The sequence below is a fragment of the Rhinolophus sinicus genome, chromosome 14, assembly GCF_057876585.1.
Source record: "Rhinolophus sinicus isolate RSI-liver-muscle chromosome 14, RSI-T2T, whole genome shotgun sequence".
NCBI lineage: Eukaryota > Metazoa > Chordata > Mammalia > Chiroptera > Rhinolophidae > Rhinolophus > Rhinolophus sinicus.
The window spans coordinates 78,929,960-78,949,996 of NC_142514.1; the positions used below are offsets into that span (position 1 = coordinate 78,929,960).

A 20,037-nucleotide genomic window follows, 5' to 3' on the forward strand; every position below is an offset into this window, starting at 1 on the left:
TTCAGCCAGATGGTTCTCTCCAGGTTGAGTGTTCTATAATTTAGTTGTAATTTTGTTTACCGAAGGAAACAGTCTCAGTGTTTATCTACTCCACCATCTTGGATTTCCTGTGGAAAATGTTTTAATGCTGTGAAGTCAATGCCTACCTAAATGCAGGTTTGTTCATTCTGAGCTATTCTCTAGGCCCATATGGGTGGAAATAGCAGGCCTTTATACTCTGGGAAAGATTCTTCATAAGAAATATGCTAGAAATGTTTTAACTATTTAGTACTTTTTTTTCCCCCCCTAACGAGTGACTTCCTTCTTTAAGGTGGCTATTCCGAAAAATGAAATCTTCTGGCCCCAAAAACTGAAGTCTATAGGGTTGTATTCAGGAGGTCGGACTTGTTTTTTCCATCTCAATGGCTGTAATTCTCAGGCTGCACATGGCAATGCTAGAATACACGTACAGTAGCAGCTCTAACATCCAACCTGTCCCTACTGAAACCTGTCAGAGGTATCTTCTTATTGGACTGGCAGAGGCTACAGACCCACTTCTGATCTCCCTGTAGCTGTGATAGCAGGCTTGGGCAGACCAGGGTTATATGCTCTATACGCAAGTGAAAATTGAGGGCTCTTCGTGGAAGAAGGGGAAACATGAGGGGAAAACAGTGAAAGCCTACTTCTCATAATGGACTGATGAGGAATTGTTTTTAACTGAAAAGCTCTGAAGGGAAGAAAGCCATATGCAGAACTATTGAATAATAGGTATGTTTATATAATTTGGTCCAATAGACAAGAGGGTCAGTAGTCATCACTGAATGTACAGCAATATAACTTAGTGAGATATGTCAAATGTATATTCTAGGACTTCATTTGAGATTCATTCACTGGGCCTGGATAGGGTTCAGAAAATCTGCACCTGTAAATAAGCATCTGGAGAACTTGCCACTAAGTGCTAGGTTGTTTTGAGTAATTTATGATTCCAGGCATTAAGAAAGATAAAGTACAATTCTGGCCATGGAGAAATTTGTTTTTAAGCTAGCTGCTTACTAATACTTCTGTATTTCCCTGAAAATAAGACCTAACCAGAAAAGAAGCCCTTGCATGATTTTTCAGGATGCTCATAATAAAAAATAAGCCCTAATGCATCTTTTGGAGCAAAAATTAATATTCCCCCGATCTTAGTTTCAGGGAAACACAGTTGTCGTAAATTCTCTCCTGAAATTGTTTATGTAATTAGGATTTTATTATTTCAAATAAAAGTGTTGGACTAATTTTAACCATTTATAACCAGTCCTTGAACTTCCTGATTTAGTCTAGAAAGAATTTGTATTTGCTTTAATTGTATTAGTACAGTCATGCGTCGCTTGATGGTGGTACTGAGCAGTGTGTCGTTAGGCAGTTTCATCGTCATGCAATCATAGTGCCCTTACACAAGCCAAGATGGTGTAGCCTACTACACACCTAGGCTGTATGGTGTAGCCTGTTGCTCCGAGGCTACAAGCCTGTATGGCCTATTACTGTACTGAATATGTAGAAAATTGTAATGCATCGTGCTATGACATTACAACGGCTAGGACGTCACTAAGGTGACAGGAATTTTTAAGCTCCATTATAATCTTATGGGACCATCCTTGTATATGTGGTCCATTGTTGACTTTAACATCATTCTGCAACACATGACTGTGTCATTTCCTGGGCCTGTTTGAAACTCAATGGAAATTTTACAAAGGTTAGTCTGTGTGTTTAATGGAAACTAATTTGTTATAGAGGAAATGGGTGTGTTGGGTCTAGCTATACATATCAGCTGTATGACATTGTCAGATCCTTTATTTCCATTATAAACTTATCTCAAAAGTCCACTGTAGTTCCACAATGTGTAGTTTGTGGCTGGGCTCCTAATAGCACATCGTCTGCAAGACTCAGACCAGGCCATCGTTTAACCACATTTAAGTATTATCTTTGTCCTTTTTGAGGGCCTGTGTTGTATCCACTCCTCTGTATTTGTCTGTAAAAGTTAGAATAGGAAAAGCTTCAAAGATCAGAGAACTAGGTTTAAATTGTCCAGTTGAGTCATTTACTAGTTATGAGACTTTGAATTTCTGATTCCTTGTGTATAATTCAAGTCCTTGATAGCTTGCATGATAGTTGTGATGGGTTAACAACTTTAAGGACAGGATTAGTTTAACATAAGCTTAGTCATCATGGGTAAATTTTGAGTGACTTGCTAAAAGAACATATCTCAAAAAGTGGATGATTGTTTTGGTGGACCTCTGTTTCTGAAAGCACTCGAGTTGACTGCTTTAGCCATTCTCCTGAAGGCAGAGAATGCTAGAAAAGCTATATTCAGAAGCAAGGTTTCCTTTAGGAAATTCTAGAGCAAACTTTCTTAAAGAAACGAGCAAAACACAAAATCCTTGGTGACCAAGTATTTATTTGAGACAAATACAAATTGGTGGCATACAAATTACTAAAAATAGAATGCTGAATTTATTTATAGGCAGGCCATCAAATACTGTTTGTGGGTCAAGCCCTACTATAATGAACTGCAAGGAAATACACATATACAGTTTGAAATGAGGAACTTCACCTAGGCAAGTACATATTGTAAAGATTTTGACCTTACGTATGGAGGGGTGGGGAATGGCAAGTAAGTGAAATGGTACTGGTCAGATTTTAGGAATACTGTTATTTAGAAATATTCTTTAAAATAAACAATAGCCTGTTTTAATAGGGATACGTATGGAATGAAAATATTTAATGCTATTCTCTTAAAAAGCCCTTTCTTCCTAAGTAGCAAATAGTTTAATTTTCAACTCATTTCTACCTTATTTTTGCTGGAAATACGCATAAATGAAACACCCAAACAAGTCACTTTAAGGGAACAAATCTTAGCGTCAAAACAATTTTTACTACCATTTGAGATAATAAAATACAATTTAGACAAAGTGGTCCTCTAATACTTTTTTCCCAAAATCTTAAACATTTGGGTAAAACTGGAAGGTAACTGTTTAGGTAGAAGTAACTTCTGAACCAGTCTAACGCAAGTATCAGTTGGGCAGTATTTTAAAGTAAAGGCTTACTATCCCAAAAAGTGTTGGCTTGATTTCTGTAGTCACAGATTAGTCTAAAAGCAAGGTTTGCCTTGCCATCACTTACGCTTACCGACACTTACCGACCCTAGGCCCAACAGGAATATTAGTATGTCAGACTTTCTCAAGGTGCACTGCCACTCAGGCCCTTTAGTAATGGGTACTGAGATTTTCTACATGCCTAAGTTAACTGCTTGTTTTGTGGTTTTATTTAGGGCTTGTTCATTGAAATAGTATTCTCACTTAGCTTGATTCCTAATTTGTGTTCCCTGATGTTGTAAAAGTGATGAATAATGTTTGTACTATGAAGACAACTTTCTTTTTGCCTAAATTTTTAGGCTAGAGCTTCAACATAGAATTATACTTTGACACAGAAAATGAGCATTTCTGTAAATGACATATACTAAATAGAAAAGTGATATGAAGAGAGGGATTCTCTCTCTATTCCCCACAACCTCAAGAGAAAAAAATATGGCTCCATTTTCTTCCCTGTTGATATGTCATTTTTTCCCCCAATAATTTTGGAATTAAAATCTTCCTAGGGCTGAATTCATAAATAAGACTTCGATTTTCTGTTATAAAAGCAGACAAATTAATAATACTTAATGTTTGTTTTACAGAGCAATATAGTATAACTTGAATCCTGAGATGGATCTAAATGAACCTACATAGGTATTAATCTGAATGACTTATTATAGAAAATTTACATTATTTTAAGTATAACATTAAACTAGATGACTTGTTTGCTTTTGTTTTAGTATATAAATAAAAATAGCCTAAATGGTAAACCATCCAATTATCTCAGACGAAATTATACATTAAAGATAAATTTCAGAATGAAATGACTAACGGACATTTCAACTTGAATTCCCAATCAGTGGCGAAAATAATGTATACATTAATGTATATACTACTAAGTGGTAAGCTTATGTAACATTTCCTAATTTCTAGTCTAATAAAAATTTAGTTTTATTTATTTTTACTTTGAAGGATCGTAACACTTCAAATGTCTTCCCAGAGGCTACAAGTGAATGATATGTTTAATCCTTTGACACTCTCAACAGGCTTTCTGTGATGTTAGATTTAATATAAAATTATTTTGAATTAATAAGGACACTGTTAAGGTCTCTATAACCATCAAATGTGAATATTTTCAGTTTTAAAATATCAAAGAAAAACCCACTTTAAAAATTAATACAGTGATAACAGCTGTGTCTTGCATTTGCTAATAAACTTAAGACCAAAAGTAAAGCCTAGATTGATCCTTTAAGCAATGTAATTATGAACTTTCCAACACAATTTAGTGTTGTTTGTTTTTTTGGAAATTAATATCAGAGTTGGAGAAAATGCCTAAGAAACAAAACGTTTAGTTCGGGTATATCTCAACACAGCTAACTGGGCCATTTAACAAAAGCACGCACACACTTGAAACACCACAACTTTGCTTCATAAAAGAATTAAAGTAGCAATACATAAAGTGTTAACTTTGCTTAATGTTTCCCTCAAAACATCCTTGGCAGGCCCCAAATATAAGCTTTTGGCCCACAGAACCAAAGAACTTAGAATAATGTCTGGAAATGCTACTCTTTCTTGTTTTAGAGAGAACAGTTCATACTGGAAAAATTCCTAATATTTCACAGGCTACCAGTAGTATTTAATCATGAAATACTAAGATTATTTAATGCCTTGATGTTTCAAGTTATGGAACTAAAATATAAAAGGAAACTAGTATGTGAATATCCTGTGTATAAAAAGAATACTCAGAACACTGAAAAGCACTAATACTTTTCTTCATGCACACACATACTGGGAATATTGTTTTACAGTAAATATGCAACAGTTTGATGGAAATAATTTCCCCCCACATATTTATAGTTTGATTTAGGGCACTGAAAATACTTGCACATAAATTTTAAGTTAAATTTACAATGAAAATTTACTCCCCCCCCATATGAAAAGCAAACACTAACTTACCATTTCTTTAAGAAAATCAATGTTAATATAGCAATGACAATACCTTATCATCATGCAATACTTGCCCCAAAATACATATTAAGCATTAAGAACAGTTGTAAAGTTACATCATTCCCCCAGTAAACTGCAATACAGATTTTAAAACTTCAGGTAAGGGAATTGCCAGGCCTGTCTCACTTGCCCCTTTTCTCTAGCAGCTAACTCACTAGCTCCTGGGATGAGAGATAAGCTGATTATTAAATTTGTGTCCCCATTCCCCCAAAAAGCAAACACAAGAATTTTCACAAGATGTGTTAACTAAAAGATGAATAATGTGTTTACAAAACACAACTGGACATTTTCCATCATTTTGGGTAAACCAAAATAAATTTTTAAAGTTTCATTTGGAGATTTCAAAGCTGAAAATGCTTTCAGCAAATTCTAATGCCTTAGACCTTAGCATAATATTGTCCATTGTTGATTATGAAACCACTTGCCTTCTTTTTGATCTAAAACTTTAACACTTGAATTTAACAGGTTTTTCTTGAAAAGTTCTTTGGCATTCAAGTAAAATCAATACTTTCAGAATAGTCACCTGTATCACACTGGAGAGACTGCTTTAATTTCTAAATCATCAATTAATGTAACCCAGGGATACTGATGGCCTTGATACATATAGTCTTGTCATTATTCCAGAGAGTATGGAATTCAGGATTTTGAGGGCATCATCTGACCCCATTTCTTTTTACCACAATGGTTCCTGCTACAATGTCATAGGCTGTTCGATTATGCTGAAAAAACAGCAGTGTGATGAAAGCAGGGAAAAAAGAAGCAATAGAAAAATTCTTGATCAAAGCTCGGATAGTGGACCTAAAAATAAAAAAGCAAAAAGTATGAGATAAATTGTATGCCAACCACATATAGATGAATCGTATTCTATCAAGTTCAAAACATGTATTTAAAACATTCAAGGTATACTTGAGAGATTGTTTTACCTTTGATAGCTGAGTTATTTTCAAATATGATCAAACCATCTCAGCTAGCTCTAAAGACTTCATGAACATAAAAGTAAGACTGGAACTTTCATGTGAAAAGCTGTAATATGTGAACTAAAGTTTACAGTATTTTCTAGTATTTTACCATGAGAAAATATTCTCTTACCTTTTCTACAGTCACTCATTCCTGTGTTTTAAGTATCTAAACTGAGTATGTTTATTGCACTACCATTTTCTACCTTTCATGAAGCACTAGCATTGTAAATTACTATATATTCTTTTATCTCTCTTTCTTTGCGGGATCCTGTGATTTAAAAAAGCTTTTAAAAAAGCTTTCAACAATAGCTTAAAATGGAGAATTATCCTACTAATGTTAGATTTCTGCCTTTTAGTGCACTGAGAGGCTATAGAAAAAGCACAGTGGCTAAAAGTGTGGACAACAAATCCAGACTAGTTGATTTTAGAACCATTTCCTATCAATCACTAGTTGTATTCCACAACTGTGAAAAGGGAATGAATGGTACCTACAGTACCTATCTTTAAAGGTTAGGATTTAATTGGTAAATACACTTGCAGTGTTTTTAATAGTTTATAAGAGGTGGTCAATAAACATTAGCCATTATGAACTCATTAAAAGTAGTAGCCAGGATTATTATAAGCACAAAATTGTAAGGAAATTTTAAGGATGTCAGCAAAATCAAGGCTTCTAGAATCTCTTGTTCATATTTCTTTATTAATAATATAGCTCTGAATCATTCTTGTTGCAGCAATTCTACCAGTATCTTAATATGGCTCAACTAATTATCACTTAGTCACCTCTACAACATCCATTGCCCCTATTTGTACCTTCCCCCAGAGCCAGATGCCAACAGCTAGCCATAAGTAGTGGGAGTATTACAAGCTGTATTGGGGGGGGTGGGGGGCGGGGAGGAGACAGCAGGATGCATGCATGCATAGTTATTAAAACCCTTATTGCCAATCAAGATGGGATAATGACAGGTACTAACAAATGGAGGCTCACAGCAGATCAGGAACTGATATCCACAGATCTAGAGAATTAGTAAAGCCAGGCATGGAGCACTGACGTAGATAGATAGCATCAACACCCAAATCACTCATTATCGTGACTCATATTTCATAGTCATTCTCTTGAAAATGTATACTGGAAAGGGGTCTACAATCATAATAATTGAAAAACAGTAATAAACTTTATTTTAAACTTAATAAATGTAAGCCTATTCACTATATGCCATGAAGAAAAAAATACCAACATTCTAAAAATACAATGTCAAATGGTATATATAACATGAATTATATTGATTACTTAAAATTTATTATTTTCTTAAGTACATAGTGGATTTAAGCTAAGAAAAGAACTTACGTTGTGATGCTAACATTTGAGGAAGGAATTACTAAAACCCGACTTGGTGCAATAAGCACTGATGTATCACACGTCACAACTCGAAGCCCCAGCAGGAACTTCCCTGGGGTAGCTCCGCCTGCTCCCCAAATGCAAATTATCTAAAGAAAGTGGATAATTTAGAAATAACTTACTAGCTCAACTATGCCAATTGTAAAGGTAAGTTTTCCTGCCATATTATTCATGTTTTAAACATTTCAAGTTGAAAGAATTTTACAAAATATTCAAAAGTTAATGGTTTAATGCATTTCTGCAAGTTTCTAACACCACCAAATGTCTACTGTAATATTTTTCTATGACCCATTATATTATTTAGCAAGTTGTTTCTATGGAAAAATACATTTCAAGTTCCACAACCAATTTACAAGTATATTTTTGGACAAGACTGAAATATATTACAAAGAAATTATAACATCTCAACTTGGAAAGTTTTTTTTAACTTGAAAAGTATTGTTAATTAAAGAAAATTTGGAAAAAACTAGTAAAACAGACATTTGACAAATATTTGAAAAATAAATTTCTGTTAACTTTTTATCTTGGGCTGATAATCTAAAATTAGATAATTAAATATTAATATTTGCTGAAGTCAGTAGCTTACCTCATAGAAACAAACTAATAATCTGTATATAAGAGCCACAACCATCATTTTTTGCAAGTCTTCCATTGATGTATCTTCATCTATTTCTTCTATTATATAATGCATAGCAAACTTAGAGATATCCCTACACAAAAGAATAGTTCGGGGTTATAAAGAATTAGTTATCAGAGCAATTGCATTGATTTTTTTTTTTCCATTAGTGTAAGTCATAACTTTAATTGAAATTCTAAACTGATCTTTAGGTTTCCAATCATCTAATTTCATAAAACATTCACCAGCTTATGCAACAAATAAGTAGCACTATCATAAGCAAGCACTCTTCTAGAGCCCTGGAGATAGATATAATGGTGAGTGAATTCAACATGGTCTCTGCTTTCATGGAGATTATAACTAATCAGGGAAAGCAGAACAATAAGTAATAAAGTGGGATATGAAATAGGAGACTGGGGTATGTGACAGGAAACCATAGTATACTAAGCAAACACACACCAGGTACATTTAACTTGTGAAGGCTTCCCAGAAATGATATTTAAGCTTAGATTTAAAGGATGAAGAGAAGTTGGCCAGACTAGTTAAGGGAGAAGTTTCAGAGAGGGACTAACGAGAGAAAGCCTTGGAGGGACTAATGAGAGAAAGAGTACGATGGAAGCTGTAAGCAGTTTGGTATGGCTCAAATAGTATGACAGGTGACCATGATTAAGAAATAGAGGCATCTGTTCAACCTCATGAAGACAAGACTATCCTGATAGCAATAAGAAACCACTGAAGGGATTCAAGGCAGGAGAGGAGCAGAGTCAATTTATGATCTCTAGTTTTATATCAGAGACTGGACTGAGATAAGACAGGAGACTGAAATACCAGTTAGAAGAGTTTTGCTATAATCCAGGCAAGAGATGACAGTAGTTGGACTAAGGAGAAACCATGATGAAAAATGATCTGACAGTGAAGAGGAAATGGTCTGGGTTGAAGGCTATACACCATATTCAACAGAAAGAAATTGGTACTTGATTGGAAATGTAGGGGTAGGAAAAGGAGGACAGGAAAGGATCACAGGAACACTCTGGTTCCTGGCAAGGGCCCTGAAATTTGACTACAAGGGTTTGTATCTTGACTATCTTGTATTTCACTTATAACCTTTGTAACTTCGTAAATTCTGGGCTTAATTTCTTGTAAATCCAAATTTCAATCTTTGTAAAATGGAGGTATTAACCTCTACAGCTCATAGTAGTGGTAATACTGAATAAGAATCCATGTAAAGAGGTGAGCTCAATGCCTAGCATGTAGAAAGTACTTAGCAAGTGACAATTGCTATTATGATTATTAATCTGAAAGGATTATTCAAATAAATGGGTCACCTTGCAGTTCATTTGGGACTTCCTTGATAATATAAGTAATCCCATTTGGAAATGCCATCTAGCTGATTATTAATAGTTCATCTACCAAAAGCTCTTTATTCCTAGCAAGAGGGAAGTGAATTCCTGGCTTAATAGTTGAAAAAAATCAAACTAGGTTTGGAGGCTCCTTTTACCTATTTTTAATAGGTGAGATTCCCACAGATTTTGCAGTATTTATTAACTTTTTTCTCTTACCAACAAGGAAAAAAAAACTGACAAAGCTCCTATAAAGAAATCATGAGACTGGCCATCAATTATTCATATAGTAACTTGCAGGCATAAAGAGAACGAAACACAAGATATGTAGACATTAGACATTAAAACCTCTCCGCAAATGGCCTTTACTTACTTTATTCCACTGAGGTGCATAATGCTTAAGACAATGGTTGCTTTTATAAAAAAGAGGATAAAGAAATCCACCATCTCTGCCATAAATCTGTGGACCAAGGATGGAATAACATACTCTCTGCCTGTAAATTAAAAAAAAAAGGTTAGGAACACTAATCATTTCACATAGGCTTGAGAACCCAAGCTAAGTAAATTAATGGGGAATGTAAAGTCAAGGTACAAGATGCTAATACGAAAAAAATTTATAATTTTGCAACAATCACTGGCATTGACTCCACCAACAGTATGTTATTAAAATATACTACACTATTTACAAAGAGTTTAAAGTTTGCTTTCACCTTAATGTTTAAAAAATAATTTCAATGATAAATTTAATTAAGGTACTCAATGCATTTCACTAGGGACTCATGAGAATCCAGGTGATCAAAAGCCTGTGACACAAAATTAAACGTTTAGTAAAAATCAAGGTTAAGTATAAACAATCAGTACAAAGCATATCCCCATTACTCATTTTACCTCCTATTTAGTTTCTCTTGCTTTCTATTGAATAAATCTGTCATCCTAAATTCTGAGTGGGATCAAATTCAGGAACAACTAATTCCTGTTCCCCACATCTGGCTGAATAAACAAAAATTCTAAATAATAAGTGTAATGCAAAATATTCTAATTCCCATAGAGAAGTAAACAAAATACACAAGGATCATTCAACCACGGTCCAGACAAAAGTTCAAAACTCCATTTGTATTCATGTAAATATCCATCAGTTTCACTGTTCCTAATGTATGGGTAATATATAATTATATTCTGTTATCTATATTATATATCCTACAATATGTAGACAATATATAATAAATCCACGTCTGGATTATTTCCAGCATTACCAGTCAACCACCCTCCCCCCCACCCCACCATGTAGGTTTGCCATTTGGGAGCGTGGAAATCATGAGGATGGTTTGAAGGGCAGAGATTTCTTTACATGCGGAAATGATTAGTCTGAGGAGTACGGGAATCAGTTTGGAATGCCAGGTCTAAAGGAAGAAGAAACTGTATAGCCTTTCTGTATACACTTTTGTGTGAATTTAAGGCCTGGGCAAACCATAGCTGAAGCACACGGAGACACAGCAGTCGGAACAGTGGCAGCGGCAGCAGTTACACGCGTAAAAAAGCGTGCCTGCTCTACCCCCTCCAGGTAGTTAGTTCCCTGAAGACCCTTCTGCTCCGCCCCACCTCCCGATCGCGCTTCTCACCTGCCTGGCGCCCATTCTCGCTCGGGGTTCGCGAAGGGGCGGCGGATCCTACCCTCGTCACCGGGGTTGCCCGGACGGATCCCTGCACGTGAGGAGCCCGGGGTCCCAGGCCCGTGACTGCAGAAGGGGTGGAGATGCCTGGAGCCGCTCCTGGGTCAGGTCCCGCGGCCGCGGCGCTCAGGAAGTAGAAGGGGTTGTAATAGCCCAGCTGGAGGGGCGACGGCGCCGCCGTCTGGGGGGCGTTGGTGCCGCCGCCTAAGGGGTAGCTGAGCGGGGACGGCTGGGGGCCACAGTAAGCTGGGAAGGCGGCCAGGCCGCTGTGCCAGGTGAGGTAGCCGCAGTAAGACTGCCACAACCACTCGTGCACCTGCCGGGAGTACTCGCGGGCGCTCAGCCGCGCGGGTTTCTCCCGCGGCGCCGCGGCCTCCGGCGACTCGCAGCCCGCCGGCTCGGGCAGCCCTGCACCGGAGTTGCATATCGCGTCCCCGCGCTTCACAGGCTCGCGCTGTGGCTCCGACTCCTCGGCGGCGGCCGCGGTGGAGGCGAGGCCCGCGGCTGGGGGCTGGCCCGGGGACTGTGGTTCGGCCTGCGGCTCGTCCCAGGGATGCGGTGCGGCGGCAGGAGGGCCTGTCAGAGAAGCGACGGGCTCTTGGTCCCCTCCACCGTCGCCCTGCCCGGGAGGGCGGCCTTGGGCCTCATCCGGCCCCTCTGCCATCGTCGTCTCAGCCCCACTCTGCTGTCTTGTCACTGCACCGTCTACCAGCCTCACTGGCCCCTCCCCAACGGCCCCGTCGCCACCGCAGCATCCACAGGCGTCAACAATCCACCACCGGAAGCGGAAGCCCCGCCTCGCGGGGCTAGGCGGAGCGTGGCGGGGCGTGGGGGGGGGGCCTGTAAGTGAAGCGAGGGGGGGCAGGGGAGAAGTGGGACGTGGTGGGGGCGGGCAGAGGGAAGGTGCTGTGCGCCTTGGCGTCCGCCTGGGGGACTGCTCGCCAGTCTGCTCGAAGTCCTTGGGTTGTAGATCGTTGGGCCCAGACCGTCACGGTCTACCCAGTCCTCACCTGGTTTTAATGCAGTTTAAGGCCGGAGGCTGCTCCAGATAATCCCATGGGATATGGACTCAGGCTGTACCGGGAGAAAGGCTAATGGTGGAAGAGGGTTTCCTAGAAAGGTTCCAGGAGTCAGCGCCACCTTTTCTATTACCGAGCCGCGATTGTTTTGCTCCCTGGGCACAGGGCTTGTTGCTTATTTCCGCCTGCGTTCATTATAATTAACTAGTCCTTGGCCATTTGTACTCAAGAAGATGATACAAGACATATCCCCTTAAGAGGTTAAGAAATTAATAACCAAACTAAACGGGGACATAAGAGAGTATGGCTCAGCTGAAGATTTTCATTGTAAGAGAGGAGGAGGGACTATGCTGATTTGCGAGCTAGACTGTCCAAATTTTAGAACTAAGACCTGTTTCCATAAAATCTTTACACTGCTGTAGACACAAGCCTACTGCTCCAGCAAAACTGCCTTTTCTCAAACTCAGTGTCTCAACCTTTGGTGCCTTTTTATTTATTTTGTGTTAAGGCAAGTCTGGTTCATCTCCCAGGACTTTGGAGCCTTCTCTGCGTACCCAAGCCCAGGCATGATTTCCCCTTTTTCTGAACTACATATGACTTCTTACATATTTATATTTTAATATACTTTCCTATGTCCTTGAGTTGATTAAGTGACAGGAATATGTATCCCCAGTATCATACAGAAGACCTGCAGAGGCCAAGTACGTACCGTATGAATACTTGTTAATAAGGATGCAATAAGCTTGCATCTTTATTGACTTTGCTCTGGGAGATGTAAAAAGTGTAACTTTAGCCTTAAAAAAACTAATGATTTGGTTAAAGGGAAATACTTTGACGAAACACTTGAAGACCTATTTAAACCAATATGAGGATAATATAAATCCAAAATAAGGGAAAGGTCACGGTGGCCTATAGCTAGAAAGGTTACCCTTACAAATTTGGTTTTAAAATCAACTGGGAGGCAGGCCCGTTGTCTCAGTGGGTTAGAGCGCAGTGCTCATAACACCAAGGTCTCAGGTTCGATTCCCACATGGGCCAGTGAGGTGCACCCTCCACAACAAGATTGAAAAAAAAAAAAAAAAAAACTCTTGACTTGGAGCTGATGGGTCCTGGAAAAACACACTGTTCCCCAATATTACCCAATTAAAAATTATTAAAAGATTTTTTAAAATCAACTGGTAAGAAGTTTTAATCTTTAAACTAACAAGTATTCCAAGTTTGGGTGGCGGAGGCCGGAGAAGCAGGAAGAAAGAAATGAAGGTGGCGTGAATGAGTGTGAAATACTGTTGTTATTGGAGACATGGACTTTGTTTTGAATAACACTTGATTATATTGCATCTGGCACAGTGCCATCCACATAGTAGACATTTAGATTAATCAGTACTCTTTTGGTTGCAATTGTCAGAAATCCGATTGCAGCTGATTTAACGGAGATAAAAGTAAGTGAATTTATTGACTTGCCTAACTAAAAAGTGCAGGACTAGTTTAGGTTTCAAGGATATCTGATTACATATAATCAAATGATAGCTTCAGGGATCACTTCTCTTTCTCTGACCTTGCTTTAGAGAAAAGTAAGAGTATTTCTGTCTCAGTGATGAAAAACTTAATTCTAACTGGCTTAAGCAAGAAAAAAAATTTTTGCCTTATGTAACCAAGTTCAGAGGTTCTACCTTATATAAGAAGGTTCAACAATAGGTATCTAATAGGCATTTCAAAAAAGAGAAGAGAGACAAAGTTCAGAGAAATAATGGCCAATAATTTTCTAGACTTGAAGAAAGAGGACTCTTTAGATTGAAGAAGCACATCAAGTCTTGAGAAAATAACATACATCATGATGAATGTAAATAAAGAGAAAAAATTAATGATCTTAATAGGAGCCGTTAAAACATAACCTACCAACAAAGCAATGACATTTAGACTGGAAGCTAAATTTGCAAAAATAAAAATATATGCTGAAAATATTGGAATATATGTAGTACTGTGGAGAAACTATTGACAACCTAGAATGTTATAACCAAGTGAATCATCACACAATGAGGATGTGGTATAATGCACCATTGCCAATCCAAATAACATACTGATCAACCCTAGCCCCTTCCCATCACACTCAGCTAAGGATTGAAATCTCAGGGATGTAAAGAGTATTCATGAGTCAAAAATATAAATGGATTCTGGAAAGATGGCAGTACACGAATTTTGAATCTCCATGAATCCCCACATAACAACAGAGTAGCTAAAGAAACCAAAAATGCATGCAACAACATTTACAACAAAAGTAGATGACACATAACTTCACAAACCCCAAATAAAAGAGGGTGGGGTCAAACCACAGATGCAAAACTTGTAGTGTCAGCATTGAAAAAAATCATATCAAAACTGGAGAGATATTAATAAAACGATATAAGACATGAAGCAGAAAATCAGAATAAGAAAAACTCAGAAATGAAATCACGGAACTTGGGAAAGAATTAGAAATAAAAATTGATTTCAGAGAAGAATATTGAATGAGAAGAAGCAGTAGTAAACAAACACAAAAGGTAGAGCCCAAGGAGAACTAGAATTTGAAAATGAGATTTTCTTTAGTTAAGAAGAAATATAGAGAGACATAGAAATGACTTGAGACAAATGACAAGTATTGAAAGTGGGCAAAGAAGATCCAACATATAGATAAAGAGGCTCTGATAAAACCAATCCAGCTAATAGAACAAATATAACACATTATAATTCAAGAGAACGTATCCTGAAATAGAAATATTCTATATATATATCTGTATATAGAGATATATAGATCTCTCTTTCTCTTTCTCTCATATATGTAGTCCCATATATATATACATATATATATACACATATTTATATATTTCATATGTATATTTATATATATATATATATGAAACCTCCTGTTGAAAGAGCATACTGTATATCTGAAAATATTGAAGATGAACAACAAGATGTATTCTAGTAAAATAACTAGATTTTACATTTTGAAAAGCGGTCACTTAGACAAAAAAGAAAGTAATTTATGAGAGAAAGAAATTGGATTATCATAAGACTTCAGCATTAACACTTCATGCAAGAAAAAAATGGTGAAACATTTAAAATATTCAAAGAAAGAAAATGAGAACCAAAGATGTTGTATACAGCAAAACTGACTTTCGAGTATACAAACATAAACATTTGTTATAAAATGACAGAACTCAATGTTATTCACTCGAGTTTCTCCTGAGGAATCTACTAGAGAATGAAGCTCAGTGACCAAAATCACTGACAGACAATGACAGAAGGACAGTTGTTGAACATTAAATATTTAATTACATCTGGAACAAAACTAAATGAAGGTTTGTTTCGGTCGGAGTCCCGTTAAGAGAGAAAAATTACACAGTAGTTTGAACAGAGAACATTTACTATAAAGTCTTGTTAATGGAATTGGAGTAAAGGAGGGTTAGCTAGTAAGAGGCAAAGAGAAATCCTACCATATAGGAATAGTAGATATAGGGAGCAGCCACCACTCCTAGGGCTGAAATAGAGTGGACAAGAAAGAGCACTCTCACCTCTACTCGGCCCTCATTGCTGGAAAGGCCATGACTGTGGCTCACTGGTGGCCAAAGAAGTTCACTGAGGTATGACCTCAATGGGGTTCATTAGAAATCCTCTCTGTGGAGTGCTGGAAGAAGCTATCCATAAGGAGGTGCCTTTATCTCAGAATTTACTGCAAAGTGCCCAGAGAAGCCGCTTGTAAGAGGTGCTTTGCCAGTAGCATAATATGAAGCCATCCAAGAAACTACTGGGGGAAGCTGCCATGGGAAATTGCTGCTTGTTGCTGGCCACTGGGCACTGCTGAAAGGAGCCATGCAGTCTGCAGGAGCCCAAGGAGATAAGCACATGAGAATCAGAAAGAGAAGCCTCGGGCTGGCCCCGTGGCTCAGGCGGTTAGAGCTCCATGCTCCTAACTCCGAAGGCTGCCGGTTCGATTCCCACAAGGGCCAGTGGGCTCTCAACCACAAGGTTGCCGGTTCAACTCCTCCAGTCCCACAACGGATGGTGGGCTCCGACCCCTGCAACTAAGATTGAACATGGCACCTTGAGCTGAGCTACTTACTGCTGAGCTCCCAGATAGTTCAGTTGGTTGGAGCACGTCCTCTCAACCACAAGGCTGCCAATTCGATTCCTCGAGTCCCGCAAGGGATGGTGGGCTGCGCCCCCTGCAACTAGCAACAGTAACTGAACTTGGAGCTGAGCTGCACCCTCCACAACTAAGATTGAAAGGACAAGTTGACTTGGAAAAAAGTCCTGGAAGTACACACTGTTCCTCAATAAAGTCCTGTTCCCCTTCCCCAATTAAAAAAAAAGAAAGAAAGAAAGAGAAGCCTCCTTCTCCAGTGGCACCACCTTCCCCCACACGAGCACCTTCTATTAAGAAAACCTAATGACAAAGGCTGGGATGGGAGAAGTATTTACAAAATTCTGCTTCATTATTGCAGAGCGAGCAAAGATTTGGAGCTGAGAGTCAATAAATTGACATCTAACACAGGATTGAAAGAGATCGTACTCTGAAATGGATTTATATTCTGAAATATTGATACAAAATTATAAAACTAGAGGAGAGTATGGGGAGGACATCAGCATAAATTAAGTTTTTCAGTATATTCATGGTGGTAGTATTAGTATTATTTTGAGAACGTGTGTGTAATATGGGTAAAATGAGTAATTATCATTAGTTCTCTATCTATCTATCTATCTATCTATCTATCTATCTATCTATCTATCTATCTATATATTATTTCCTGGGTCTTTTCAGTAGCAACAATCATCCTTAGCACTTTGACTGTGGTCTTGAAATACCAAGTCCCACTAAAAGAAACAAGAACTTCTTGGAGAAATGAGTGATTCTAGGTCTGGGACAGGAAATGTATAGAATGAGCATGAAATATTTTGTCATCCTAGAGAGCACAGGAACTATTAAAGACTTCTAGGGTCATTTCCAAAGGACCCAGGATACAACTTGAAGAGGCTCCCAGTGGCCAAAAATGAGACAATTTGAGTTTCAATAAGGATAATAATTAGAATGGACTGAAACCCATTAAATATGTTTAAATACACGAATTCATAATAATATGTAATCTTACCAAAGGGATCAAACCTGAGTCTGATCAATCTCTGGATCCAACTGCCAATTTAAAGGAGATAGAGGACAAACAAGCATATTGAAATATACCATAAGTGTGCAATCTGCCAAATGCTGACAGTGTGGAACCCTACATGTCAAACAGCTGAGTTCTTCAATAAATGAATTGTAAGAAAAAGAAAAAAAATTAAAGAGTAAGACTAAATCATAATGTCTAGGGATACACTTAAAAAATACAAACAAGTGATGACTATCAAAGTCAGGATGGGGATTACTGTGCTGGGAGGGAGGGATTTGTGATTGTGATGGAGCACACAGGTTTCTGGTGTGGCTGACAAAATTCTGCTTCTTGATTGGAGAAGTGATTAGAAGGATATTCACCTTAAACTGTTAGAGAAAGTAACAAAAATGGAGAGTTTTTTACTCACACAACTAGACTCTGAAGGATATACCTCAATAAGAGGGAAATGGAACTCAGAAGGAAGGAGTGAGTTGCAAAAAGAAATGACTAAGAAAATGAGATCTGCAAGGATCTAATTCTTGAGTTAAATGAGTTTAAGAAAAATAATCTGGAAAAGCAAGGTGAACTGACCACATGTACTCTTCACCTTTCCAAAATACCCATCAAAATGAAACAAAGGAATAAAGTTATAAACCTACAAGGTGGTTGTAGCTTTGCAAGATAGAAAGCCATTGACTTCAGGAGGAGAGGCTCAGAACTTGGAGGTATAGGGTACTTTGGAAAGTGGAAGTGAAGCACAGTGCTGGCAGGAAGCAAATTAAATAAAAATATGTTTGCTGAATAGTGACTCCTTTCCCCAATTTTTCCACAACTCTGTTCTTGACATTCCGTCAGCCAAACTTATGCCTCCTATGCTAGATATTGGAGTATTCTTCTTTGGAGAAACTGAATGATCCCAGAGAAAACCTATATGTTGGATTTGGGGGTCCAAGAACAAAAAATGTGGTTTGACAGCTTATCAATCTACCCTGAAAACTACCAGGCTATAAAAATCAGAGTAGAGGCTCATGGAAAGAAGTTTTAAAAGCAAAAGTGAAATCTATGAGTATGTTTGAGATGTGGAAAAAAATATTGATGAGAATTTGATAATTAAAATAGTTGCACAGTTATACAGAAAACCACAAAAGTTTTCAACAGAAAGGCAACCATTTAATACCAGGAAAGTCAAGCCTTTCTGTACTACCCAGAGTGGTCCATACTGCATTATTCTGAGTTCCCATCATAACTTAAAGAGAAACTTTCACAATATCTGGAGCCCTTGATGTTCTGCAAAAGAAGGAAGAGGATGTCCTCAAATTTCTTCCAGCAGGAACCACTTAGGTGGCACCAAACTTGACTTCCAAATGGAACAGCACATCTATGGAAGGGAAAGCAATATTTGCATCATAAATCTGAAGAGAACCTGAGAGAAACTTCTTTTGGCAGCTTTTGCCATTGAAAACCTTACTGATGTCAGTGTCATTTCCTCCAGGAATACTGACCAGAGGGCTGTGCTGAAGCTTGCTGCTGCCACTGGAGCCACTCCTATGTTGGCCATTTCACTGAAAACTCCACTAACAAGATTGAGGTAGCTTTCTGGGAGCTGCGATTTCTGGTGGCTACTGATCGCAGGGCTGACCCCCAGCCTCTCACAGAGGCATCTCATGTTAACCTGCCTACCACTGCTCTGTGTAATAGACTCTCCTCTGGGCTATGTGCTCATTCCCATCCCTTGCAACAACGAGGAACTCACTCAGTGGGTCTGATATGGTGGGTGCTGGCCCCAGAAGTTCTGTACATGTGTGGCAACATCTCCCGTGACCACCCATGGGGGATCAGGCCTGATCTCTACTTCTACAGAGATCCTGAAGAGATCGAAAAGGAAGAGCAGGCCGCTGCTGAAAAATCTGTGACCAAGAAGGAACTTCAAGATGAATGAACTGCTCCAGCTCCTGAGTTCACCGCTGCTCAACCTGAGGTTGCACACTAGTCTGAGGTGTGCAGATGCCCTCTGTGCCCATTCAGCAGTTTCCCACTGAAGACCGAGTGCTCAGCCCACCCCTGAAGACTGGTCTGCAGCCCCCACTGCTCAGGCCACTGAATGGTAGGAATAAACACTGAGTGGTCTTAAGTTGCTCTTCCACAGACTCTTAAACAACATGGAAATAAGCGTGATGGAAATTAAACAGTTTTTAAAAAACGTAGGAAAAGAGAAAAAAAAATAGCCCAGGTGAGTGGGATGGGAGATGGGAGATGGGAAGGTAGGGCAGGGTGTTGCCATTTGTCTTTTATTGTATGCATGACTAAAACAAAAAAATCTCTGTATATTACTCTGATGGCAAAAAAAGAGAAAAAAAGGAAGAAAACAGAAAGGTGGGGCTGACTTCAGGATTTGGGCTGTGTCTCAGCAATACAAAGCTTTTCATTTTTTGGAACTCAATGGAACTTGGATCTTCCCCCCCACCCTTTTTTCCGCCTCCCCCCCCCCCCCCCCCACACACACACACTCTAGTTCAAGCCCTTGTTTCTCAGTCTAGTTGTGTAGGACACAGCTCCCTGGCCCATGCTGGTATTACAAGCCTTGTGCTCCCCCCCGGCTGAGGCCGAGGCAGTGGGCTGCCAGTCGTCAGCCTGTGGCAGCATGCTCACAGCAGCCCAGCTCCAGGGAGAGCTGTTGTTCACAATCTTAGCTGTAGAGGGCACAGCTCACTGGCCCATGTGGGAATCGAACCGGTGACCTGGGCGTTAGGAGCAGCGCAGTCCAACCACCTGAGCCACCAGGCCGGCCCCAGAACTTGAATCTTGAATGGTG

General features: G+C 38.8%; 1 protein-coding gene and 1 pseudogene across 1 annotated transcript; one reads left to right on the forward strand and one right to left on the reverse strand.

Moving 5' to 3' along the window:
• Positions 1 to 2,396: 2,396 nt before the first annotated feature.
• FAM8A1 (family with sequence similarity 8 member A1) lies at positions 2,397 to 11,863 on the reverse strand. The gene is made up of 5 exons (XM_019743003.3): positions 11,030 to 11,863; positions 9,784 to 9,904; positions 8,041 to 8,164; positions 7,404 to 7,543; positions 2,397 to 5,897 (listed from the first exon to the last, which is right to left on the reverse strand). The coding sequence occupies exons 1-5, from the start codon at positions 11,742 to 11,744 to the stop codon at positions 5,753 to 5,755; spliced, it is 1,245 nt and encodes a 414-aa protein (XP_019598562.1). The 5' UTR covers positions 11,745 to 11,863; the 3' UTR covers positions 2,397 to 5,752.
• Positions 11,864 to 15,948: 4,085 nt separating this feature from the next.
• LOC109453334 (small ribosomal subunit protein uS2 pseudogene) lies at positions 15,949 to 19,333 on the forward strand (annotated as a pseudogene).
• The last annotated feature ends 704 nt before the right edge of the window (positions 19,334 to 20,037 follow it).

Coding starts and splice junctions, on each gene's coding strand:
- FAM8A1 (XM_019743003.3), bottom strand. CDS start 11,744: ATGGCAGAGGGGCCGGATGAGGCCCAAGGCCGCCCTCCCGGGCAGGGC. Junction 9,905..11,029: donor CGAGAATGGGCGCCAGGCAG/GTGAGAAGCGCG, acceptor TTTAATTTACAG/GCAGAGAGTATGTTATTCCA. Junction 8,165..9,783: donor ATGCACCTCAGTGGAATAAA/GTAAGTAAAGGC, acceptor TCTTTTGTGTAG/GGATATCTCTAAGTTTGCTA.